Consider the following 25806-nt stretch of genomic DNA (forward strand, 5'->3'; position numbering starts at 1 on the left):
AAGGCTGGTGGCTTAAAGCTTACCCTGGGACTGATGTCTTACCCTAATATCCATTCCATTATCATCATGGCTTAATGAATCCCAGGAGGTTCTTGAAGCCCCTTTTCCTATCCTTGGACAATGCCAGAGAGAGTTTAAGGAATGTCTACCTACGGCTGGACGTATTCCAGTTCATTTGAATTTTAGTTTCAGTCTATACCTTCGCATTCGGTTCATGGTACGACCAAGTGGGCCACGACGGCTTTGGGGCCAATTTGCGTCAGTAAAAGAGCTTATGACTCGGATCTGCATGGTTCCCGAGACATGACCAATTGGGCATTGAGATAAATGAAGGCTCGTGGATGCGTTCCAGGTAAATATGGGTATAACCCAGTACCTATAACTATCTGCATCTTCGTGCTGAACGTCCCAGTCACCCCGTCCCGCATACTTGAATGTGTCCCCTGCGACTTGTGTCTTTACATGTTGTGGAGGTAATATGCACTGCAAGCTCCACAGGTTTTATTGATAAAAATTCATATCTACTTCACAAGAGTCGATTCCACGTGCTGAAGGAAGACAAACATATCTGTTGTATGAATTTTGCAGCTGGTTAGCTTCCTGAGCCAAATATAGATTCACCGGGAAGAATCACTATTTCGATCCAATAAAGCATAGCCATGATGAACCCATATTTTCCTGGTAGAAAGGCAGTTAGAGCCGGTTAATCCAGTGGTAATCACTCATGCTAGGCGGCAAATCTTCGATTTTTGTCCCCCAATCACTCTCTGTAGAGCCCAGCTCCAGTTCCAGAGTTCCGCCATTAGTGAAGAACTCATGGGTGATCCAGTTTTTGGTCCACGGTTTGCCATCGCGTGAAGCACGTTGGATATATATCGATCTATAGCTCGGGTCAAAATTAATGTTGCGAATCATAGCCACTTTGCCTGTGATATTGTTTCGAATGCTGACTTCCTTGAAAAACGGTGGGTTAATCAGGTACACGTCCTGCCCGTGCACAGGAAAGAGACCTATCATGCTGAGAACGGCAAATGACCCCATTGCTCCACTGTCATCATTGCCAGGAATACCTCGGACTGACGCATTGAACTGTGATGGGATATATGAATGCGCGCGTTTAGTAGAAATACCAGGTCGGCCCGCGTAGTGAAATTGAAATACCGTCAGAAAAGCCTGTTCATCACCAACGTAGAGTAGACCCGAGTCATGCAGAAATGATAGTCGTGAGACAAATTGATCAGGTCCGCCGAGCGTAGTGATAAGAGACGCCATATCATGCGGTACAAAGCTACAATCGCCCCATTTAGCTTGGGGGCTTCTTCAAAAGCAAAAGGGCCATAGGAACGCACAACGTATATAGCCAGCAGCTTCCTTCATATGTCTCGTGTCCATCTGCATTCAAGTAGCAAGACGTAAAGTCTAAAAGCGGGCTACAAAATATGGGGTCTTGGTAGGACCAGGTGCCGTCGGCATTGCGAGGCTGCAGAAACCCGGTGAAGTTTGTAGACACACCGTTAATAGCTGATGTTTGATTCGCTTTGAACACATTCCGCCAGTTATTAGAGCGTTGGCGATATTTATCACGATCGGTATCATGACCCATCCGGTCAGCCATCTGGGCAATGCAGAAATCGTTATATGCGTATTCCACTGTTCTGGAGACACTCCGGGTACGAAGCCCCTCTGTACCTGGGTCCGCATCATTCTTTGGAATGTACCCGAGGGTCTTCCAGCTCTGCAGGCCACCACGGCCTTCAACGTTCCAGTTTTCCGGTTCAACTTCTGCATCCTTCACAATAGCCTTATATGCTGTGTCCCAATCAACATCGGTAATACCCTTCAAGAATGCTTCAGAGATCAACACGTCCGCATTTGATCCACCTTGAGTATATCCTTTGCAGAGGGACATTCGGCAGTCAGGTAGGTATCCCTCGTGGCGGTATATGTCCACCAGACTTCGCAGCATTCGGGACTGGGAGAGTGGGTCGACCAGGGTTAAAAATTGATGGATACCGCGGAAAGAATCCCAAATACTGTGAAATATTGTGAGTTTCTTAATATGTAGGAATCGGCCAATGAGTATATCTCACCAATAATAACTATCATAATACGGTTCATCACTCTCCCAAAGCGGGTTCTCGCCTGTATAGTCCTGGGGACTAATCATTGCACGGTAGGCCCCACTCCAGAAAATTGTCTGAAGTTCGGATGACACACCCTGCGCGTCAACTTTTACAACCTCCATCTTCTCCCTCCACGCAGACTCGGCAGCCATTACTGTTGCGTCGAAGTCAAAGTCGGGTTGCTCTTGCTCCACATTGGAGCACGCTTGTTCAACGCTAACAAAGCTCACGCCAACCCTTGCTAGAATGCCATCATCTTGAGTTGGGGGGTGGAACCTCGTGAATGTCCCAGCAGAGAAGCTAGTCGCGGGATGTGTCGAGTCCGTTGTTACCGAAACATTTGTCTGACCTAGCGTTGCTCGATTATCCTTCCATGATCCTGTATCTCGCACACTGGCGCCTTTAAAGTCGGCACAAAAGTAAACGTTGTATGTACCGATGCCGAAACTCGGGTTGAAATTTCCACTTCCTGTCAATCGGCCTGTGGATGGATCTACCGAAGCCGTGCCTCGATTCCGTGATAGAGGTAGGTCTATAATATCGACCAGTATGACAGGGTCGAGCGATTGCAAATTAGCTTCGGAAAAGGTGAACCGATACAAGGCGGAATGGTTCGTCACTGTCATCTCAGCACGAACACCATTCTCTAGTGAGATACCGAAATAACCCGGGCGAGCCTTCGCGGAACCTTGTTTCCAAGCCACAGCTCTATCTGATGACCTCCAGCTACATCCAGTAAGATTGCTCCCTGGACAACTAGGGTGGACGAATATGGGGAAGTTTCCCATCGAGGGTGACTACACCACTAGTGTTAAGAACCATACTCTATATATGGCGCACAGGATATTACTTACACCTCCAGTACCAGAGTCATGTGTGTGTGAAAAGCCGGTTACCGTTACCGTGTCAAACGCAAATCCACCTTGATTTTCGCCCTGGGTGTCCGCAACCGCTTTGGCCATGCCTTGGTCGAGGTTAGAAAACATGACTATTCCTAGGACCTGGGAATGCGTACCAAATGGCAACGTTGCTCCAGCAAATGAATGTCCTAATTTCTCAATTGAGAACTCCAGCCCCTATGCTCTTTGTTAAGCAAAGATTTTCGCATACCTCCATTCGCTGTCCCGATAAACGGGTCGATGTAATCAAGAACATCAAAATCTGCTTGCCCACACTCTTGTCCTTGTGTAAAATTACTAATTAGAAGCAGGATAGTACCTATCCGTTGCAGCGATGTTGACGAAATAAGCTGCATTGTTGCTCAGGCGAGGGGGCCCAGGGAGTATCAGCAAATTTTGCTATGATGAAAGTTCCGCATAAGCGGCCACCCACAAGGTCTTAAAGGAAAGATGGAGAAGGCGGCAATACTGGGCTGTGGCTCAAAATAGGTCCTTCGACATAATTTCGCAGGGTAAAAAGAGAATAGAGGAGCATTCCATGCACAACTGTTGCAAAAGCAACAAGGAATGACCCTTGCTAACTCTATACTGAGAGGGCTTCCAATCTCCTCCCTGCAGTTGCATTCAAGGAAATGAACAGTTGAGGGGGATCGACAGAAGGATAGTCTGTGGTGACCTGGAGAAAGTGCAACCCCTGACATGCTAGTATGTGCATTGGTAAACAAGGGGAATTGCCAAAAACAGTAAGGGTGCGGTGCAATATTCAATGCTATCAAGCCACAAAGAGGGGTATTTCTTCAACAGTGTACGGAGTAAAAAAGAATCAATGTCCAACATGTGTCTGCCTTCCTAGCTCATGCCTGATGGGTGCTTCCGCTATTCTTTTTGGCACGAAATTAACATGAACATTATAAGAGAGTCACTGACTCTCTTATGAACCTCGAAATGTTTCATGGTTTGTCCGATTAGTTCAATTCAAGGGGCTTTGGATATAGTGGCGCATAACGATCCCGTTGGTCAGCCCCCCAGGCATTTAGGCGCGGGTTTAAGTCGATCTTGTGCCCACAGTACATACTCCGTACCTTGCCATGCTACTAGTGGGGTCCAAGCGCTGGAACGGTGTGAAATTCCCGACCGTGGATATTGATAACTCAAGAGATGGAAACCCAGATCATATACCAACATGTCCAGTGTGCAGACAAATCGGAGTTTGCAGAATCAGATATTCAAAACAAGCTGATAGCTTTAAGCTCGAGGGTTTGGTCTTTCAAATCAAATCCATCACGATCCTATCCCACGACCTCCCACCGGTGTCTGGGAACGGCCTTTGGACAGTAGATGATATATCCGTTGAAGAATTAACAATCGGCTTTCCGGAGGATAAATTAGAGTCAAAGTACGCTTTGATGTTGGCATTGTCCCTGCGCAAATGTTCATTCTCGGCCCTCAAGCTTTGGATTTGTTGCCGCTGAGATTCAAGGTCTGCAAGCATGGAGCCTAATTTCAATAGTAGGCCCATTGGGGGTTCTTTAGAATCGATGTGATCATCAAATTCTCCCATAAATTGTCTCGCGCGGGGTATAAGGTCAAGCGATGTCATATCCGGGCCGGGACAAGTTCTATGCTTGCGCTCCATAACTGGGGACCCAATGGTCGGGCTTGCCATACCCTGTGGGGTCGTGCTCTGAATCATAACACTAGTACTCGGTGTTATTGAGCTCGAACGACTGCTCACTCTAGCCGGTACAAGTACACTAGGTGTGCTTGCCCGTGAAACATTGGAGGAGGCAGTCGATCCAAATTTCGGTGGTGAGAGGTCCCATCGCTTGGCTTTACACGCCGGACAATAAAACTGCTGTGCCATTACAGCCGTATCTGGCGGTGGCAGGCACGATGTGTGGTAAGATCTACAGCAGGCCTCGCAGGGCATCAGATCATCAGGGGTGCGACACACTGAGCAAACCAGATTATGAGGTTTTCCCGATGCTGGGAAAAATATTAGTTCGAATGTGGGAGAGAAGGAGTAATTAGATAGTTAGCTGTCAGTTACTTACCAATCCATTCATTATAAATTTGGTTCTTTTCCGTGTCTGAGAGATCGAAGGAGCCATTGTATGTTCTTGCAGGGGACGGTAAACCCTGGCTGAATAATCCAATCGAGGTACGTTCACGCGAGCTGCTGTGGGAGACTCTGGCCCCAGGTAGCAAGGAATGGTCTTGGGGAGGCCGCAGCATGCTTTAGAGTGATATTATATGGCCTTTTATGACGGAGGAAGAAGTGAGAGCGCAGCCCTGGGATGATTCTTATTCTCAATGTCTGGGCTCTCTCACAGAGTTGGAGAAAGGAAATATTACCAAATTGGGAAGTCCATCGGAACAGCTATTTCCCGAGATAAGAAAACCGGAAAATTGAGTTCCGAGATTCCTCCGACCGATTTCCGGCTATTTTTCTGACTCGATCGACCGCCAAGAAAAAGCCCCTACCAAACCTTGTGCGCCGTTTTTCATGCTAGCTTCCACAACTAAAATATATGACTTTCTCTTGTCAATCCCTGAGCGCCCGAATGGCCTCACAGCTTCATGTTCTCTACTGTTTACCCTTGAGATGATGGTTTCTCTTCATGACCAGCGTCGAGGTCAGAATTTCCCCCGCAATCTGAAGCCCCACCCAAGTGGAAACGATGCCCGGGGTACCCTCCAACAAGGCATGCGAGCGGTGCAAAAAGAGGCATCTCAAGGTTCGTGGCATTGATTGATTTAACCTGATGCAATGTCCTGTTCTAAAATTTCTAGTGTGATGAAACACGTCCTCAATGCCAGCGTTGCACGACTGCTGGGGTCGAGTGCCCAGGGTATGTGCAGACGCGCAAATTCATTGACCAAGGTGCCTCAGTAAGGCGTCGATATGCTCCTTATCCGAAAGCCATGTCAAATCCCGGGACCTCTAAGAACACCGAAACTGTATGTTATTCCCTTGTTCCCTGTCGAGGTCAACATTTACTGACAATCGTGCAGGTAACTAGGGATCAAACACCCAGGTTAGAGCAAAATGCAGAAAAGCAACCGGCCAATCAAGGCCAGTCTGGTCTTGAGCTGGCCAAATTATCTACCCATCTTCAAGGCCAATCGGGTTTCCAATCTACGTTGCAAACACCAAGCCAAATCTCCCCAGACACGCCCTTGCATCCCGACCTCCCAGGTCACATGACCAATGAACCGGGAACTACGAGAGTACTGAGCTTCGGTCCATCAGGCAGTGGCTCAAGCAGTGGTCCTCCTCAGAATTCATTGACCCCAAATAGTGCTAGTATTGATCCATCAACTAGCAATGTATTCCAAGAGTATAGACAACAACAACAACCGTCGCCTAACGCGATGCTACCGCCGTCAACAAGTCCGTCGCAGCGTAGCGATAAAGAAGAGTTTCAGGATATTTTTTCAGAACTTATGACAGGCACTGAGCATGAAATCTCTTTTCTAATACGACATTTCTCTGAAGTTCTGGCTGACTGGTATGCAACACCTGAAATACGTTGTGAATTGCTCAACTCGCTCATGCAGATACAGGTTGGATCTTTCTGATACAGGGAAGTTCTTCCAAGCTTACGTCCCAATACGGGCGCTTGATGAACCTTTTCTTAAATTTTCAATCGCTGCCCTTTCTGCAAAGCATTTGGGCAGGATGAAAGGAGTCAAGTTCGCATCCGCCAGCGGAATGTTTACCAGCCCTGCAGCGACTGAAACATATCCAAACGCATTACAAACTGACTGGTTCTTGAAAGCTGCCAACTATTATTATCTTGCGGCATCCCGCATGAATTCATCCATATCTGATACCTATGGCTCTGTATCTACCTCGGTTCTGCTCGAGTCATCAACTGAGATTGCCAGTCGATGGCTAGATCTTCATCTCAAGAAACCTGAGACGGCTCGCCAGGAAGGCCCGGCTGGCGATAATTTTTGGAAGAAAATAGAAAATCTCCTCGCAGCTTCGTCAATTCTTACATTATACAAAATTCTTGATGAGCCTGGAGAAAGTTGGCAAACGTTCGTCGTCCCTACGTCATTGAAGACATGACTCGAAGCTGACAATACGGCAGACAACTTACAGGTGTTGGAAAGCTGTTTGATAAGTTAATAGAATTAATCGGACATGCCTCTGTGAACACTCCCGTATTCTCACACGGCATCACCGCGGCATTTTGGAACTTTGCGAGGCTGGATTATTATACTTCGTACTTCAACCGTCTCCCCACCCTCTTTGATGCGGAGAACATCGTTCTCTGGAGGGCAGCAGGCATTCCACTTGATGACCAAGGAAACCTTTCCACACCTACTGAGGCAGTGCCCCACAAAATGGCCTTCTTTCCCGAGGACTTGGCAGGAAATATCATGACCTGGCTTTTGAATAAAGTCACCAACTTCCTGGTCGCCTCTAAAAGATCCCAGCTAGAGCATTGGGTCGGGCAGTCGTCTAGTGAATCAACTAGTCCCGGTAGCTCAAATGCTCCGTCTCCCCATCCATATCCCAACACGGCTACCTGGTTAAAACTCTCGTTCGAGTTTCAGTCTTGGATTGAACGTATTCCCGAGACCTTCCGCCCATCCTTGCGCCTCGAGCAACCCAAAAATCCGACGAAGTCACCAGAGGGCGGTCACGTGCCGTTCCCAGAAACATTCTATGGCCTGACGTGCTGTGCCACGACCATGCAGCAGTATCATTTCGGTCGTCTCGCGTTGTCTCTCAACCGGCCCTCTGACGAAGTGGCAGGTCCCAGTACCGCTTTTGACCGGCTTCAGGGCTATCGAGAATTAACGAAGGAAGTTGACCATCGCTGTCGAGAAATCTGCGGGATCGCACTTGGTCGACCGCATGGGGCGGCGCGTATACACATGATCACCTTACTTTTCGCGGTAGGGCAGTGTCTGGAAAAGCAACAAGAGCGACAAATTATTTTGGACTTACTGCGTGGAATCGAAGCAGATCTAGGATGGGTGACATCTTTCCATATACAAAAACTACAGAAAATATGGGAAGATCGGACGTGAAATCGAGGTCATCTATGTTTTTTGACTTGTGGCTCATAGCTGCCACCGCTTGCCTATAATTTTAATTACATCCGATCAAGCTACAGCGCTTGTTCGCATAATATCCTCAGTTTGCACCCATCTCAGACTAAATCAGATCTAGAAGAGTGGCGTGACCATGATAATTCCGAAATACCCTAATTAATCACCGCGGCGAGCCTCCTCCAATTTCCTTCCTTATTGAAGGCTTACAAGATTTCTACTGGTGATCGCATCTGATCTCACAAGATCTACAGCATCAATGTATATATATATTTCTATCTGTTTTATCATAAACCCCTGGCCAGGAGCGCAGGTATCACCATCTTTCTCTCTCTCTGTCTCTCTATATAATTACAACTCCCGATCTTCGTCACAATCACACAATTAACTAGTTAAAAGCAACCCCCTGGCTTCAAAGTTAATCATTTCTACGCTACCAAGGGGGATAAGTGCGTCCTGCCAACCAATGATTTTATCATAGGCACCTGGTACGCAACGCACTCGAGCCTCCCACTGTGGAAGGACAAACGCAAAATTAAGATCACCTACACGATACTCCCTCGGCCGAGGTGACCAGCCAGAATCGATGATCTTGCAAGCTACTAAGCTATCGGGTCCGGGAAAATTTACCATTGTTCAAACTTCATGGTGTGATGGTGTGGATACCCCGTCCCCTAGGTATCAAGGTGCATAGAATTGGGGGCTCGCGCTGGGAGGGACTTGGGGTTGGGCCATATGAATCAGAATCATAACTGGTGGACCGTTACATACTTTGCTAAAACCCGGTCATAGGTATACACAACTTAAAGAAGAACAGGTAGACTCGCCACTCCTATCAGTAGCACGTGCATCGTGTATCCAACCGCAAAAGGCATCAGGAAATGATAACTTGGAAAATCAAGGGAATGACACGATGAGTCAATATAGTCAAGATGATTTACCCAATCACCAAACCTACCTGATAATCCACCCCACACACTTGGGCGAAGATTGAGACAATGTTACTATCCTGCAAAAGGCTGAAACCTTGTTGTGTGAGATTTGACGGCTGATTCAAGAAAGATGTCAAAGCCCGGTCTAGGCTTTCATGTCTCCATTCCGCGGTCGCATGGAGTTCCCTAACGAGACAAAATTGCCTCCTGCTCCTCCAATGTTTGCAGCTAATAGAAAGCCTTGCCAGTGGAGACGGACGGTGTGGACAAAGTGGAGTCCTGGATATACCTTCTTCTTGACCATTACTACGCCGTAGTCAATGGCGACAACTATGATGGCAAAAGTAAGGGAAGACTCATCCTCCTCGTACCCCAACCATCCGACAGACGACCTTCGTAATACGAAGTGCTATAGAGCTACAGAACTGAAGCAACATGTGGAAATGGAATGACCCTCAGCTAGAGACCTGGCCCATTGGCCCTGGAACCCATATTTCCGCAACGGATGGAGTTGTTTGATGGTAATCTCGCAGCGGTGGTGCAATTCACAGGCGTTGTGGTCCTGGGATTCAGTGATTTCCTCTGGTATGGTGCTCCATTAACACCCGTTGGCAGATCGTTGCTCACAAAGCCATGGATGCGCATACAACACTCTTTACTCTACGTTCTACTTCGGCTCTTCGGATGGCTGGGGCTATCATTGCGAACATGTAGGCTGGCCCAAGATTTTCTTCTTCCCGGAGACAAAATGGCACCGGCATCATCGCCATCCTTCCGATGTAACACACGACGAAGAGCAATCAAAGACCTCCGGTACACGGTCCGATCAGGAGAAGCCCATCGAGGCTACACTTTACGAAAACGTAGCCGCAGAGAGAGGTGATAATTCGACTTCGTGGGTAGGCAATGGAAAATGCTACCTGGTTGGAATAGATCTGGTCAGATATATATATACAGATTGTTGACACAGAATCGGAGTGACGGTTTTATCCGAAAGAAAAGCATTTCGACATGATAGCCCCCAGAAATTAGTATTGAGCAATTGATAAGGGACGTTTTTTCTTTCTTTCTTCCCCCCCCCCTCTAATCGTCATCTTCGTCCGGGTCGTACAAGTCAAGATCTAGCGTAGCTTTGGGCTTCGAGGGAGGCGCTGCACCCATTGACACTCGAGATGCGACAGCCGACCCAGCGTGAGCAGCAGCCTTAGCAGCCTCTTTCGCATGGAGGCTTTCATCACCGGCTTCAGTCGACGCCACCACATCCGTAACACCCAACCCTTCCGCCTCACGAATTATCCGCTCCACCTCCTTGTCAGGATCAAAGTCTGGCCGCCCCTCCGCAGCAGCCAGCTGTATCTGTCCCATGAGCCCCATGCGGATTCGATCTTCCATCGGATACGGAAGCATATAAGCCTGTCGAGCTATGCTCGCCGATTCATCCAACCACGACGTAGCATCCTTCGTGACGGCCGCCACAGGTTCTGTATCCTGGTTTCCCTCTGGATTCCCATTCGTTCCAGACATTTCCATATCGTTGCCATTGCCTCCTGATTTACCTTTCATCGCCCCGGCAGCGGCATCGGCTGCAGCTTGGTGGTTATATTTGCTTATCCTTCGCGCAAAGTCCAGCAGGAGCTTGTAATCCACTTCCTTCCTTCGTGTATTCACAGATCGACCGATTCCGCTCGTCGGGTCTTCGCATTTCATCTCGTCCATATCAAAGTCCGAATCGGAGTCGGAGTCAGAGTCAGAGTCGCTCCCATCATCGCCGCATGCCGTCCGGATATCCTTCTCATATCGCACCACAAGCCGCACAATATCCTTTACTCTCTCTTCTAGGCTCTGAGCCTCCGCACGGAGCTGTAAAATCCTAGCATAGTTGCCTTGGTGCTTTTTGAGTGTTTCAACGGCGGATGTCAACGAGTCGTCGGCATCTAACAGGTTCACGGCTGCGGCGGGGGCGCCTGAGGCGGTCGGCGAAGTCGTTAGGCTGACCACGAGGGCATTGAGCTTCTTCTCAAGATTCGATAAGGTGGATTTGAATTCTGCATTCATCTTGTTAAAGCGATCGGCACAGGAGGGGATACCAAAAGCGTTGGGATGGCAAGCTACATGTCTTCAAAGCTCTCTGTTTGCGTTGAAGCTCCAAAAACGCTCTGAATCCGACACGTGATGATAGCAGCTAACACGTGATTTCTCCAGTGTATGCCTGGACGCCTGAGGCACCTATTTCATATACATTCTATTGAGCCCTCACTTTGAATATTTGAGCTACTGAGAGTTCAAAGGTCGAGAAAAAATATCTGCCCTCTTTCTTATAAAACTTAAAAAAGAACAGACCTCGGTGGGTTATGACATAAATCGGAGTCACCAGATCACCGTCCGCCCTCGTCATCCAATCATGTATATAACTAAAGCTCGACGACACATATCTAAGAAAGAAATACGAAAAAAACGAGAGAATTCGGTGAGAGTCCCTCGAGAGAGAGATTCATATTCAGAGAGTTGGGATACTCGTTATTTCCTCGGATAAACCAGTAAGAAGCAAGATGGCCTCCAGAGCTATGTTTCTTCCTGCTCCGGTTCTTAAAGTAGGGCCAAATGTCGTCCTACAGCCGCCGCTATCGCGATGCAGGCGTGGTCCTGGCTTGCTTATCGTGCGGCCTAGTCTCTATGTCGATTGCCCGAAGAACAACAAGAGCCTTGATCCCGAACCCTTGCAGAAATGGGCGGAGGAGAGCTTTGCCGTGGCACAGGCTACTTTCGATGGTAGGAGTAGTAGTAACCAAACCAGTGTCTCTGAGTCAGTGCGTACTGCTACAGAAGCCTTGACTTCGCTGCCAGATTGTGACAAGAAAGACAGATTCGGTTTGCTAGGTGAGACTAAAAGGTATATCATATGGAGTGAGGTTAGGATGCTAAATAAATCAACTATCAGTTTACGGCTCGCCAGCCGACTATGCATCCGGCTTCGAAGAGCTATTGGGCGCTGTTGTAGCTACAACTGGGAAGTTCGCAGCAGGAGTGTATACAGGGGCCTGGAACCCTCCTGATATCCCGACCCTACGACATATCCCTGGACCCCAGTCGGAAGTGCAGAAAGGCGCTCCCTCAACCGTGTATTCGTATCCCGAGGCGTCCTCGACGGGGTTTATAGTTCCGGGGCACTCGGACTTCAAGATCTCGTCGGCTGGAGTAGCTCACACGCGATCGCTTACCTTTATCAAGAAGCATATGGGCGGTCCTTTCTTTGACCTCGAGAAGATATGGGAAGAGCACACGTACTATGAATTTGGGGACCGATCGGTTGAGAAGACGATGGCGACTATGGTCCAAGAGCCCTATGTGAACGATGTTCCGACGGTGAGCTTCCCTGGCCATAGTTAACTATCATATTGCCGTTTGTCAGCCTGTTCACGCTCGAAATAGTTGACAGGCGGGATCGGGCGGGCAAGTCTGAGCAAGTTCTACCGAGAAAACTTCATCTTCAATAACCCAGACGATTCGGAGCTCGAGCTGGTCAGTCGCACGGTGGGCGTTGATCGTGTTGTGGATGAATTTATCTTCTGTCTGACGCATAACAAAGTCATCGACTGGATGTGAGTGATACATACCATCACAAGAGCTCCCGAACGTCAGCATTGTACCCGTATTCTGATAGTATACTCAGGCTTCCAGGGATCCCACCGACCGGTAAACCATTGCGAATTCCATTCACAGCGGTCGTGAACATTCGAGGCGATCGTCTGTATCACGAGCATATCGCATGGGATCAGGCTACGGCCCTGATGCAACTAGGATTGCTTCCAGAATACCTTCCATTCCCCTATCCGTTACCCGACGGTCGGAAGCCTGCTCCCGGGAAGAGATTCGAATATCGGGTTCCTGCTGCTGGGGTTGAGACAGCGATCAAGCTGCAACATGAGCATCTGGTTCCCTCCAACGAGATGTTCAACTTGCAGCTTCGGGAGATAAACGATAGTACTAGGTAAGACACTCTAATAGTTAGCCTGGGTGGTAGACCCGTTTTTTTTTATCGGCTGGCTGTCTCATACATACTGGGATGGAGAGAGCTGGAATACTCTGCGATTATTCGAGGATATGTCGGGAAATTGCTTCTCTTTCAGGTAGCAATGTTAATTAACAGTAATGTATACGAGCCCCTTAAAATGGATCATGAATACTCCGTAGTATAAGTTTAATACAACTTTGGAATCTGCGGCTAGTAGAGAAGATGTGATAGAGTCGTGGATGTACTCTGGGTAATATTTGGCGAAACCTCTCACGATATCATGGAGAATTATAAGGCTGGCTGAATTAAAGCCTTATACACTTGTAGTTTGGTAGAATTTCACATTTCAAAACTATAATATATCTTTACTACATAGATCTAATCTGCGCCTAGTTCAAATACGGGAGCAACATTGGGGAAAACTAGGCATCTATACACAGTACCTAAGCTTGACTCCGTCACCAGTTAAAAAAAAAAAAAAAAAAAAAAAAAAAAAAATATTACCGCCAGTACCGCACTATATAACTATGTCTTAGCACTGGCATGTGTATACAGGCGAGAGTCTGCTTGGCCATGAACTAGATAGGTCAATTGGAGTGAGGGCTCATCGTTGGATAAGATGAAAGCAAATAAGGATTCCAATCCATCTACTCCGTAGGCAAGCTGCTATCACAGCCCAATTTCGGAGAAGACGTTCTTAATACAGTCAGGAGCGCAGTTTCTCCCCGTAAAAACCGAATGTCTCACATGTCCTCTATCCACTAGGCACTGCCCAGTCCTGGACCTTCTATTCAATCTCCCAGGGGTCCGTATTGAATATTCTAGTCGCATTCCAGCCAGCCTTACCATAAGACCACATGTCATCCATGTTGGATAACAGACCATGCGTAAGTTGGACGTAAAGAACGCGGGTTAAGCCATCTGTTCCAAGAGCTCGCGTGTCCTCAACTAGGGCTGCTCTGCTTACACAGGAGATTACTCACCTAGCCATGCTCTCTAGGCTGGGCATGAGAAAGACAACCTTCGTCTTCATCTTCAAGAGCATTTACACTGTTCCAGTGCTCGTTGGGTGATCGTCGACTATGGTAGGTACTCCGTACTCCGGGCTGATCCCCAATTTTGTCGATATGTCTCATCGTACCGCAATTGTGACTGGGTCTGCACAGGGAATATAGGTTTCCATAAATCTTATAGGAAAACTTCAGGCTCAGAAGCGGCAATTCACGCCACCGTGCAAGAGCTCCAACGAAATCAACGCACGCCGGGAGATCGCAAATCTTGTATTATCGCGGACGGATTTGACCCTCCTCTGCGGTTGGGTAGATGGTTCAGGAGACTGTTCAAAAATGGGGCCCGCTGACGCTGATGGCAGCCAATGCTGGAATTGCACAGGCCAAACCACAGCTGGATGTGGCGGAGCAGGATATCGATCGAGCGATGCCGACCAATTTTAAGGGCGTGTTTCATTGCTATACAGGGGCGGTACGGCAGATGATTGCGCAGGGCCTTCCCCAGGAAGTTGGCAGCGTCGCCGTTTCCAAGATCGTTTCCAAGCCATTCGCGACGCTCGGAATTTATTCTGCGAGTGAGTGGGCTGTTCGCGGGCTAACGCAGGCAATAAATAGCCATGGAGATGGCGCCGCACAAGATTACCGTGAACGTTTACGCTCCGGGGATCGTGGATACCGCCATGTGGGAGCAAATCGACGGCAGCCGAGGACTGGCCAAGGGGGAGGGCATGCGACTCTACTCTGTACTCGGATCGCTTAATTGCGCTGGGACGCACCAGAGGCCTCCGGCTCCAAAAAGGACCAAAACTCAGCATATATCAAGTACGTAAAGGGCTAATAAACTCAAGGGCTAAGCTTTCGGCCGCATGGCAAGGTAATCCGCTTGGTATGAGGGATTATCTGGAGCCAATCGTCATCGATCTAATTCAGGAGCTGCGGTCTCACGGGGTACGGATTCCTGCTGGCCTGTGGCTGTCCGGCCTCCCAGGGAACCCCATTCTCTCGTCAACCGAGGGCCTCTCGCTATTTCACTCCTGAGTCCCGAGTCCCCTCTAGTGCCGGCAAAGAGGACCCAAGTGTCCTTAGTCGAATTGGACAGGGTGAACCGGGCCACGCTCCCGTACTGAAGAAATCAGGCGGACGCTACCAAGGGTGGAGGATGATTGAGTTTCAGTCGTGGCCAAAAATAGCGCGGCCTCGAGACTGAGAGTCTGAGACACCCAGGCACTGGCAAGAGTTAGTGGCCTAAATGAGTAAAAGCTTCCCAGGCCAGTGAAATTCTTTGTCCCAGGAATCGCAGCTGGCATCCCGTGTGTTCTGGACGAATGAATGAGGGATAGGGATAGCGGCGATGGGCCGGCCCCCTGGAGGGAAAGCTTGTCATGGACCCATTTGAGACTCCTGCTGTACTCCGTACTCTGGACTCTTTGGAGTGGGAATTATTGGCCTGGTCCAGCCAACAAGAGGCGCGCCGCTTCTGTTCTGAGATGGTTGGATCCATACCATTCCACTAGACATCTGAGACCAACAATTACAATTCTTGCCTGGCAGATGCTCGGTTTGCGTTTTTCCGACTAGACTCATCGTCCTAAAAAAAAAAAAAAAAGAAAAAGAAAAGAAAGCCCAGAATGTCTCGGGCACTTCAAGAGAAGAATGAATGTAACCTATACGACAACAGGCTATCCCCGAACAGTTTCTTCAACTTGCCATATGCCTTGAACAAAGCCTAAAAAATAGTAACAAAAGAAACGGAATCCACTATAGAAACTAGTAGTAGTTAGTATAACACTGCTGGTCACAAATTACGCCCCATGGGATGGAACTGGATTGGTGGAATTGATTAATCGTCCAGACTTTATTATAGCCCTGGATGTTGTCATCCGCCATATAGAACGCGTCAGTATAGTCATTTCTTTGGTTTCTTTGCTCTCTTCTCTAGGTTCTCTTATTCGGAATTAGTTTAGTATTGCTGTGACAGGGCTCATTTGATATCCCCGCCCTTTTTTTTTTTTTTTTTTTAATAATAGTACATAATTCTTATATCGGCCTATTCCCCAACGCCCGTTTTCTACTCCGTATTTCTTTTCCCCTTCCTTACTTTCCACACCTTTGTTTTCCCTATTATGTATACGTTCACTATGTTGTTACGACCTCTAGCAGTAATTGCTGCACTCTATCTGAGCAGCTGTGCTGCCTCCCCCGGACGCCATCGCCCAAGATCGGACCCTTCCTTGATCCCCAACCCCAGTCACTCTCATTCCTCCCAACCCTATCAACTCAACCTCACATGTACGGAATGCGCTTTCTCCTATGGCAGCAGTTGCGGCAAAAATCAACATCCCCCTTCCTTTCTGGTGCGTTGGAACGGGGCTCTACTCCAGGCTAACTGAGTAGATGATGGAATCGATCATACTAATCGTTCACAGACTGTCGAATTCACTGCCAAAAAGACTGCGCTCCTAGTCAACGGGGATGTTATTTTCCCCGCTCCTGTGCCGATGGAATTCCACGCGGTGCGACACTCAGCGTCGCGCCATGAAGATATTCTCCTCGCATATGCTCTGGATGTGATGCCGCTCCCCCACCAACCCGGGGACTTTCTCGGAGATTTATATCGCCTGAAGCTCAGACTGCTCGATCTGCAAGGCCGTCCCGCTACTGCGAATCATGTCTCCGTCGGTATCGTCCGAGATGCGGATGGCAATATCGAGATCGTCGAAGTGCAGGAGAGCCCCCATCCCCGCCGCTTTCGCCATCATTTCCCCAGCGACACCAAGAGCAAATGGTGGCACCTGAAGACCTGGAAGGCCTATCTGACGGCTTACTGGCAAACGACATCGGTCCAGGCCAAACCCTGCGGCACGGACTCAACCATTGAAACCTCCCCGTCCAGCGCCGACAGACGTCTCATTTCCCACTGCCGCCACCGACATAACGACCTCGCGTCGTGGACTGGACGTGAGCGCAACTTCGTGCGACTGGTACGACCCGTGATTCTTCCTGGTCTCCTCGGCATGGTGGCCGGGATTATCGCCTGCCTACTCGGATTTCTCGCGGGAAAGATCATACTCTCCGTTTACTATTTCTACAATAACCGCACGACTCCATCTCGGACGCCCGACGACGACGTGGAAGAGGGCGAATCGATCGAGCTCTCGGAGAAGCAACGACTGGCAGAGCACCTGGCAGAACGATATGGCGACCCTGCGCCTCCACATGCACTGTGATATAGATTACTTGTTTCTTCATCCGTATATATTTTATTCAGTCTCTGTAAGATAAACCTTTGCTCATATTTACGTTCAGTCATGGTCTCGGCGTGGTCAGCGAAATAAAATAATCCAGTTTTCTTTCTTTCAAGCTTTGCTTTACTTTTAGTAACATCCGTGCTATAGTTAACTAACTAGTACGAGTACAGAGAGCATATCCCCCGGCAGCTACGCATGACCCGATCTATACGAAATACGTCCGTCTACAGGTTGTAAGAGATTGCGAGGCTACTTGAATGAAGACTGCGACAGCTTTGAGCTTAGAATTTCAACAACGTTCTGCAGTGTAGCTAAAGAGACAATGATAACGACAGGTTGATCTCCCAGGAAATAATCATCCCGATGATTTGAGCTTCGCTGGAGTTCACTCCCGTAACGCAGGACCATCATCATCCATCATCCCCAACCTTCCATTCGGCCTGATGACGACTACCGCGGAGCTCCTCGAAAAGGTGTGAATAATGACAAAACAGCACAATTCCAGCTTGCGCCCGGTAATCAAATTGACTCACATTCCTTTTTCAGTGACAAAGGTCCAGCGCAGCCCCAGCCACCTCGTCAACCTCGTCCGCGGTCAGCTCGTGGCCCAGCAACCAACCGAATCCCAGCACGACATCGCGACGGAAGTTCTGGGAACTCTCCAGGGTCGGCAGCAAGGTGTGGTGGGAGTGAGGAACACCCGGGTAGACGTTCAGGCGGGTCTTCACGCCGTGTTCCTGGAGGTAGCGGCGATAGATCAGGGCGTCGTCGCGCATCGGGTCCATCCCCGCCACCTGGATAAAGGCGGGCGGGATATCAGCGGCCACGTCGGGGTACACAAAGGGGGAGAAGTCCTCCGAGGCGGCGTCGGGCTCGTACGCATCGCGCAGAAAGTCGATATCGGCCGTGCTGAGGATGAGGGCATCGGCGTTCTGAGTTCTGGAAACCCAATCGTCGCGGTATTTCTCGGGGAGACCCTCGACGGTCACGGTGGTCACGGGGATGCAGACCCAGATGCCGGTCAGGGGGGGCGAGAGCTTCTCCTTCACGGCTTTCTGCGCTGCAACACAGGTCAAGTTTCCTCCCGCGGAGACCCCGCCCACGACAAAGCCCTGCGAGGGGTCTGCGCCCAGCGACGTCGCATTGGCAGCAACCCACTTCAGGGAGTCCCAGACATCATTAGGAGCCGCGGGGAAGGGACACTCCGGGGCAAGTCTGTACGACACCGCCACGACGGTTGCCCCGTAAGCCTTCGCAATAGCACGAGCAAAGGGAACCAACTGGAGGCTTGTTCCGACCACGAAGCCGCCGCCATAGATGAGGACCACAAGAGGGCTTCCGGCCTCGGGAGCGGAGACAGGCTTGAAGACCCGGGTTTCGCTTTCGTATCCATCACGCATGGCGATGGTCATGACGGTTTCGGGGATGTCCAGCGATGCTGTGGTCTCATAGAGGCTCCGTTCGAAATCCAAGGTCTGCTTGCGCATCACATCGGTAGGAGAGTCGGTGAAGCCTCCAGCTTTCATTGGGCACTTCTCTAGGAACTGCCTGGGCGTTAGCAGAGCACCATCTCTTCCAGGAAGGGTACCTACCGCTGCCAACTCGGGGTCAGTCTTGCTCAAAGCGAGGACATCGTCCTTGAGGGTGTAATCTCCCATGATGATGGTGATGGCAGATGGACAAATGGGAAAATGTTAACAGTCGAGGTAGGTTGAGTTATCCACAGTAAAAGAAGATGATTCCAGAGGGAGCACTGGAAGAAGAGGAAGGAAATAAAGTCCTGGGGAGGAATCCCCATGGCGTGATTTTAAAGAGCAAAGAAAGAAAAAGGCAAAGAACACAAGACCATCCTAAACAAAGGGGGGCAGATATTCACTGAAAGAATGTAAGAATCACTAGAGATATAGTGAATATAAGATATACCCCGCTAAGTAACACTGAAGAATTACCCCAGATTCTTTCTCTCTTTCATCCAAGTTGCTTCTGTGCAGTGATAATATATAAAATTCAAAGATAGGATGAATGTCATTGCACATAGATGCAGCACAAACTCTAGTATTAAGAATCTTTATTTCACTCTATTTCCAAACCCAACATATCTGTCCACTTCCTTGATGAATTTGCCTGATCTTCTGTTGATTGATGGTCATGAATCAGCGTCCTACCCAGTCCTCCATACTAGGAGCAGGGCCCATTGTGCGTCCATCATCTTTACCATATAGCTATCTGGTTTCAGGCTCATCTTGGGAGTACAGCATGTTCACTGTCTCTTGTAATTCCAACCATCCGCCAGGTTTGAGGTTGTCGAAGCATTGCTGGATCAGATGCGGCCAGTCCTTGATCGATTATCGATCCTGCCATGTAGCGACAGTGAATACGATGCCTCACCCTGTCCCCAGGGCTTTCCCACATTGTCCACAAGAAACCTCACGTTAGGCGGTCCCATAGAGGCTGAATGGCCCAGATCCCAGTACCAGTTCCGATATCGAGGACCTTCGTGCCGTCCGGGTTGAAAGGAGCCCGGTAGTAGACATGATGCACCATATCCAGCCGGTCCTGTTCAGGCTCATCATGGGGAAATGCTAACCAGTAGAACTCTTGGTCAGGAACAACTTAATTTATGTTTGAAAGATTGAAAGAAAAAAAAAAAAAGCCTTCCGACATTATATTGGTCATGTTTGAAGTGGTGTTTCCTGTAAAGAGAGTTGGCTAAAGGTCCAGACTGAGGAGATCTGTATCTCCCCGCCTTGTTTCATAGCTGCAAGCGTTCTAGCAAGAACAACAAGACTGGAGGGGTCTTGAGACTGATTATAGAATCGGATTGGCATGTTGTTTAGCTGGTCAGTTATTAATAGTGGCCGGCCCCTTACCTCTGGAGTGTATGGTTTCTGCATGTTTAATGGACGAGCGTGATCTTGATTCTTGACTCTGGAGTGTCTGGCGGTAGAAAAATCTCGAAGACAGAGCCCATGCACGCAAATGCTGTGTAATAACTATATCTAGAGCAAGACGTGGTTCTCTGAGTCGCAGCATCGTACAGTCTACACACTTTGCAGGGTGAGATGCGAGGAGTAAGGGCTTTTCCCATCCCTGCTACGTCATTTGCAAGATTGGGAGGGTTTTTTCATAGATCTAGGTATGGATATATATTTTCTTAACAAATTAGAGGTAACAATAGTAGCAATCTCCCTAACCGACCTCGCGTTTGGCTAGAAAGTTGACGGCGCATTTCCGTCCAAGAGAGGAAAGTCAGAGAGCCGGAAAAGTGGGAGGTTGGCACCGCCACAATTACATTAACCAATTAATTAGTTCAGTTCATTATTCTCCCAGAGTCCTGATATCATCACCCACAGTTTTGTTTTCCCTTTTTTCTTCTCTGGCTTGGTTGATGTGTTGGTCGCTGCGGGGAAAATTCAATGTTTTGTTCTTGCTGTATGACGAGGGCTTCGGGCTTCCTGGGCCCTAACCAAAATATCCCCTACTGATGATCGACAGCGCACTGTGATGCAGTCTTGATATCATGACTGAACTGTTGTCATTAATTGATTGCTATACGCAAGAAACCCAGGAGCGACAAGGAAGTACGGACTACGGAGTAAACTACCTGAGGGGTCTCGAGGCCTGGTACTAGACTAGAGGCAAATAGTCTCATTTAGTGGGTGGCGGGAATTCAGTCCCTTTCTCCACAACCAACAGGCTTAGGGCACTCTATGAGTCTATATAGTGTTTGCAAAATAGGCGACGAAGAGAAAAAGACCACTACGCACTCTTATTGGTCTGTAAACAAACTAGAGGTGGCTAGTTTCTATGGCGATCAAGCCACATCGGCGGTGGGAGCACTCTTTCGCTCATATCCATGCCTTTCTGCCCACCTAAACTGCTACCCACTTTAGGTGCGCCACACATTCTTCATGATTACACATTCTTCGCGATTTTTTAATATTTGAAGCTATACAATAACAATAATACTAATAATTAAAATAAAAAAACTCTCCAGCTTCTTTAGTATATCTTATATTATTAATTCCTCTTTGAATTGACTCCTGCGAGTATAAAGGGGGTAAAGAACTATATATTTTCTTTTTCTACTTTACTAATCTCTTCTACTTATATTTAGTATCCTTTGCCTTCTTATCTTTAATTAATTAAATAATATCACAAACTCTTAGAACCCTGTTACTAGATAGACCTTTAATCTAGTACTTAGTATAAACCTGGTATTAAGGCTCTTATATGGCTCTAATCTTTTAAATTACTTCCTAGGTTATTTTTAGCTCCTTAAGCTTCTCTACCTGATATTAAAAGAATTTTAATATATTTTACCTTACCTAGTTAGATACCTTATTAAGTTCCTTTATAACCTTTACCTAATTTTTTAGAAGAGTCTTTATTATTATTAGAGGACTGTTTTTAATACTAGAGAATAGTAATAATAGTAAAGATAAAGTTTAATAAAGATTAATTAATATATCTAGTATATTTATCTAATTTACTAGTTTTTTAATAATTTTAGTATTATTAATTAGCTAGATACTATATTCTTTAAAGATATCTTAAATAATTTGCTAGTAAAAGGTCTAATTATAAATTAATTAGATAATCTTTAAGAATTCTACCTTCCTATATAGCTTACCTCCCTATTAAGATAGCTTATTATTCTTAAGGTAAAAATTAGTCTTATAAGTAAGAAAAGATTTTCTATTAAGAGATTAGTAGAGATATATTAAATAAGTTATAAAATTAAAAAAAATAATATTATTTTTCTTATAATATTATAGAAATTTAAGTATAAGGTATAAGCTATAGCTATTAAATATTAGATATTATTTTTTATCTTACTTAGTATAATTAAGATACTTTATTTTAATATTAAATTAATATAACTAGGTAAGCATAAGCTTATTAATTATCTAATTATTTAAGAATATTACTATTATTATTTTAGGTAATAATTATTCTATATTATAATACTAGATCTCTATATAATTATTTATTACTTTAAAAATAAAAAATAAATCTATTACTTAATTATCTATAGTAATATATTTAACTATAGTAATATTTTTATCTTACTTACTTTCTATAAGATTAAAGTATTTAAGATCCCTAAAAACCTTCCTATTATAATCTTTACCTAGTTAAAAACTATATTTATTAAAGTTATAGATAAGGTAAGCCAGGACCCCATAAAAAAGTAATTTTAAAAGATTATACTAGTATTAAAGTAAGCTAGTATTCTCTACTTATATCTACCTTAATTCCTTAATTTTCTACTTTACTAGAGCAAGTCCTAGATCTGCTAGTATATATAATTTAAATTAATATAGCTATATCTTACTAACTTACTTATCTAACCCCGCGCGAGTAAGTATCTAATTTACCCATGCTATAATAACTACAGGAATTGGTAGGATATTTTATTTCTATATTTATATAATCTAGTTAATTAAGGTCTTCTCCTAATATGGCTATAGAAGGTTCTTATTTATTATTATTAGTATTACTAGTATCTTTAGTTTTTTAAGGCATGTTTAGAGTATAGAGTTAGGTATATTAAATTCTTATATAATCTTTATAATATTTGGTTTTTTTTACTTTTAAACTATAATAATAGCTTCAAGCAAGCAAGATTTATTAAAATCTAGAGATTTAGGCATGTTATATTATAATAATAATAAAAATAAGTTAAAATATTAAAAATCATGAAGAATGTGTGATCGCGAAGAATGTGTGGCGCACCTAAAGCAGGTAGCAGTTTAGGTGGGCAGAAAGGCATGGATACTAGATCACGGACAGTGGATCCATCCTCGATCCTCTGCATCCCGAAGCCCCAGCACGAGAAAGAAAAGAATAAAAAGCAAAATAAAACAAAACAAAGAGATTTTACCAGTACTCGGGGAAATCCAGCAGAGCTCGTCCCGTGAACCCATGTCCGAGGGATTGGGCATCGATCTATTCCGTACTTGAGATGACACCAACATTGACGTAGTTGCGTGGTAGAGACCGATAGTTTCACAGTCATCTACAGAGTACTTCTGTACGGAGTTCAGTGGAAGTATCTATCTACACTCACTAACGGAACTAACATACAGGGCTCAGGAGAGAGTGGCCATTACCTACGCTTCTTGCTCACCTTATCAACAATGCTCGAGCAATAGCTTTTTTTTTTTCGCTCCCACCATAAAAGGCACTTTGGATGCGACGGCATCCGTAGAGTGAAATCGTGCTGCCTATGAGATTAAGTCAAGATCTGGGTGGATCAAGTACCAGCCACAACTAGCTGCTCGCCTTGCAGCTGGATGACTCCAGTCAGGAATTTGCCCGTGGAGACCGTGAGCCATGTTGGCCGAGCACCACTCATGAATCAAGATATACCAACGGGGTCCAATGGCGATCGCCTCTCTCAACTTAACCGGGAAACTAAAAAAGAAAAAGAAAAAGAAAAAAAAAACGCGAAGGAGGTGCGTCTGGGTGGAGGAAACCCCGAAAGCTTCGATGCAGGTGGCAGGAACAACCCAGCGCGATTTGTGACTGTCGTTCCTGGATTTAAAGCAAGCAGATTCCCTTCCAGCTGCCAGTTCTCTCTTTCTCTCTCTCTCTCTCTTTTTTTCCAGGTTCATTCATACATTGCTTGGATATTTATCTTTGCTGATCCATCAAACCACAATCGACCCTCGTCACGTCACATATACTCTCTTATCTCCCTTTCCCACATACACAATGAAGGCTTTCTTGTTTCCCATCGCCATGCTGGCCACCGTCGGCATGGTCAGTGCTGAAGTCAGCGCCAGCGACTGCGCAGTAAGTCTCTCGAGGTTGTTGCCTTTAGACCGTTCTTAAGTCTAACTAGAAGTGTTTAGGCCATGTGTCTCTCCAATATGAAAGCAAAGGCCTCTGAGCTGGGTTGCTCTAGTGGTGACTTGGCCTGTCTTTGCGATACCCCTGACTACAGTTACGGTATTCGTGACTGCACCGCCCAGGCTTGCCCTGGGGAAGACCCTGCCGCTGTCGTGGCTTCTGCTCTTGCTCAATGCCCTAGTACGTGCACCGTTACCGTGCTCTGCTTTGGAACTGGAACGTATGCTAACATGAGTGACACAGGCGGCTCTGGAACAAGCTCCACTGAGACCACTACTGGTACTGCTTCTACTACCGCATCTACCTCCACCACTGGCGCTGGAGCCGGTGCTACCGCAACTACCACCCCGACTACCAGCACGACTTCCGGTGCTACCCCGACTACCAGCATGACCTCCGGTGCTGTCACTACTACTAACACGGCTTCCGGTGCTGTCACTGCTAGCAGCGGAGCTGTTGAATCGGACAGCACCACGCATCATTCTAGCGAAACTACATCCAGTACAGAGGTGAATACACCACCCCCTCCCCCTACTGATTCCTGTTCCGCTTCATCTGCTAACTACCTAAAGTCTGGTGCTACTTCAACAGACACTGCTGCCGCCACCAGCACCAGCAGCAGCACCACCCTGGTGACTTCCAGCAGTACCACCTCTGGCGCGGAGTCAACCTCTACTGGCAGCGGATCTACCTCTACTACAACCACCCACACTGGCGCTGCTCCTCGCATGGCTCTTGCTACCGGCGCCGCTGGTGCGCTGGGCCTTGTCGCTCTGCTGGTTCTGTAGATGGGAGGTGATAATGGTCGGCATATTTGCTGGCTAGTTTAATACGCCCGGAGCTGTTTTGGGTTCTTGATTATAACGCATGGTTGATGATTTCCATTGTTAGATCCCTGTGTATATGATACCACGGGTCATGCTGTAATGACTGATTAGTAGATAATATCTTCTGTTACCACTCACGACAATTCAATTCTTTCCTGATACAGTGTTCAACTCTAGTAGGTAGAGGCCTCTGCTTCTACACTTCCATGCAACCGGCCGTGGTGAAGGTCAAAATGTCATCTGAAATGAGAAGGTAAGAAGATCCCACTCTTGGTCATTTTGATGAACCCAGAAAATAGGACGAGAAAAGAGGGAGAAAAAAAAACCAAGGCAATATGCTTGGGTTATAGACTTGTTGAAGTTTTATACTCCGTATTGGACCCAGCATTAGTGCCGTTCCCTTTGCACTGTCTTTGAACGCATAGCTCGGTCATGAATGGAGTACTCCGTATACCGAGTAAGATTGGGATCCCACTCGACAGCAAAAAAAAAAAAAGGTAAGCCGGTCTAACTAACCACTTACCTGGGCTAGGAATGGGGGATGCAAGTTCATGCAGGAAGGAAAAGGGACTGTGATAGCTCATGCAGCTTAGCTGGATCCTTCCCTTGGGCGCACGGATGGTCTCCATACTTTAGTAGTAAAGTACTTTTGGGGTCGAAAGCACTACTAGAAATCTACAAATCAAACAGCTTGTAGTCAGATTCCAGATTTAGTTAACTAACTATTGGTGTCAGGCAATGAATAAGCTACAGATAGGAAGATCTGTGGCGATATTATTGACAATGCGCGTAATTTGTCCTCCATGAAGAGGTTGTTTCTCCTACAG

The 25806-nt window shown here is 46.9% G+C and overlaps 11 protein-coding genes across 11 annotated transcripts; 6 read left to right on the plus strand and 5 right to left on the minus strand.

The window, feature by feature from the left end:
• Positions 1 to 693: 693 nt before the first annotated feature.
• P175DRAFT_0443510 (glycoside hydrolase family 92 protein) lies at positions 694 to 3378 on the minus strand (the record flags this gene model as incomplete). Its single annotated transcript, XM_040894182.1, has 6 exons — positions 694 to 1288; positions 1350 to 2033; positions 2091 to 2920; positions 2978 to 3087; positions 3139 to 3171; positions 3234 to 3378. The coding sequence occupies 6 exons, from the start codon at positions 3376 to 3378 to the stop codon at positions 694 to 696; spliced, it is 2397 nt and encodes a 798-aa protein (XP_040749373.1).
• Positions 3379 to 4289: 911 nt separating this feature from the next.
• P175DRAFT_0443530 (PHD finger protein) lies at positions 4290 to 5257 on the minus strand (the record flags this gene model as incomplete). Its single annotated transcript, XM_040894185.1, has 2 exons — positions 4290 to 5008; positions 5077 to 5257. The coding sequence occupies 2 exons, from the start codon at positions 5255 to 5257 to the stop codon at positions 4290 to 4292; spliced, it is 900 nt and encodes a 299-aa protein (XP_040749374.1).
• Positions 5258 to 5703: 446 nt separating this feature from the next.
• Positions 5704 to 8071, plus strand: P175DRAFT_0495392 (Zn(II)2Cys6 transcription factor domain-containing protein; the record flags this gene model as incomplete). Its single annotated transcript, XM_040896078.1, has 5 exons — positions 5704 to 5760; positions 5816 to 5983; positions 6038 to 6534; positions 6590 to 7069; positions 7123 to 8071. 5 exons carry the CDS (start codon positions 5704 to 5706, stop codon positions 8069 to 8071), a joined length of 2151 nt encoding a protein of 716 aa, XP_040749375.1.
• A 1371-nt stretch (positions 8072 to 9442) lies between these two features.
• Positions 9443 to 10048, plus strand: P175DRAFT_0344307 (uncharacterized protein). The gene is made up of 2 exons (XM_040892896.1): positions 9443 to 9609; positions 9661 to 10048. The coding sequence occupies exons 1-2, from the start codon at positions 9543 to 9545 to the stop codon at positions 9987 to 9989; spliced, it is 396 nt and encodes a 131-aa protein (XP_040749376.1). The 5' UTR covers positions 9443 to 9542; the 3' UTR covers positions 9990 to 10048.
• P175DRAFT_0503880 (uncharacterized protein) lies at positions 9845 to 11154 on the minus strand. The gene has a single exon (XM_040897714.1). The coding sequence runs from the start codon at positions 11077 to 11079 to the stop codon at positions 10108 to 10110; it is 972 nt and encodes a 323-aa protein (XP_040749377.1). The 5' UTR covers positions 11080 to 11154; the 3' UTR covers positions 9845 to 10107.
• Positions 11155 to 11500: 346 nt separating this feature from the next.
• On the plus strand, positions 11501 to 13156 carry P175DRAFT_0484917 (uncharacterized protein). Its single transcript, XM_040895586.1, has 4 exons — positions 11501 to 11901; positions 11963 to 12387; positions 12454 to 12623; positions 12695 to 13156. The coding sequence occupies exons 1-4, from the start codon at positions 11574 to 11576 to the stop codon at positions 13014 to 13016; spliced, it is 1245 nt and encodes a 414-aa protein (XP_040749378.1). The 5' UTR covers positions 11501 to 11573; the 3' UTR covers positions 13017 to 13156.
• Positions 13157 to 14140: 984 nt separating this feature from the next.
• P175DRAFT_0344332 (uncharacterized protein) lies at positions 14141 to 14837 on the plus strand. Its single transcript, XM_040892897.1, has one exon. It carries the CDS (start codon positions 14360 to 14362, stop codon positions 14804 to 14806), a length of 447 nt encoding a protein of 148 aa, XP_040749379.1. The 5' UTR covers positions 14141 to 14359; the 3' UTR covers positions 14807 to 14837.
• Positions 14838 to 16150: 1313 nt separating this feature from the next.
• On the plus strand, positions 16151 to 17404 carry P175DRAFT_0464402 (uncharacterized protein). The gene is made up of 2 exons (XM_040894845.1): positions 16151 to 16400; positions 16473 to 17404. The coding sequence occupies exons 1-2, from the start codon at positions 16170 to 16172 to the stop codon at positions 17271 to 17273; spliced, it is 1032 nt and encodes a 343-aa protein (XP_040749380.1). The 5' UTR covers positions 16151 to 16169; the 3' UTR covers positions 17274 to 17404.
• Positions 17405 to 17836: 432 nt separating this feature from the next.
• P175DRAFT_0444776 (alpha/beta hydrolase) lies at positions 17837 to 18820 on the minus strand (the record flags this gene model as incomplete). Its single annotated transcript, XM_040894249.1, has 1 exon — positions 17837 to 18820. One exon carries the CDS (start codon positions 18818 to 18820, stop codon positions 17837 to 17839), a length of 984 nt encoding a protein of 327 aa, XP_040749381.1.
• Positions 18821 to 23420: 4600 nt separating this feature from the next.
• On the minus strand, positions 23421 to 24147 carry P175DRAFT_0344540 (uncharacterized protein). Its single transcript, XM_040892899.1, has one exon. The coding sequence runs from the start codon at positions 23912 to 23914 to the stop codon at positions 23525 to 23527; it is 390 nt and encodes a 129-aa protein (XP_040749382.1). The 5' UTR covers positions 23915 to 24147; the 3' UTR covers positions 23421 to 23524.
• Positions 23666 to 25132, plus strand: P175DRAFT_0344355 (CFEM domain-containing protein). Its single transcript, XM_040892898.1, has 4 exons — positions 23666 to 24095; positions 24155 to 24332; positions 24396 to 24661; positions 24725 to 25132. The coding sequence occupies exons 1-4, from the start codon at positions 24015 to 24017 to the stop codon at positions 24938 to 24940; spliced, it is 741 nt and encodes a 246-aa protein (XP_040749383.1). The 5' UTR covers positions 23666 to 24014; the 3' UTR covers positions 24941 to 25132.
• Positions 25133 to 25806: the final 674 nt, after the last annotated feature.

This window comes from Aspergillus ochraceoroseus, assembly GCF_002846915.1.
Source record: "Aspergillus ochraceoroseus IBT 24754 chromosome Unknown P175scaffold_8, whole genome shotgun sequence".
NCBI lineage: Eukaryota > Fungi > Ascomycota > Eurotiomycetes > Eurotiales > Aspergillaceae > Aspergillus > Aspergillus ochraceoroseus.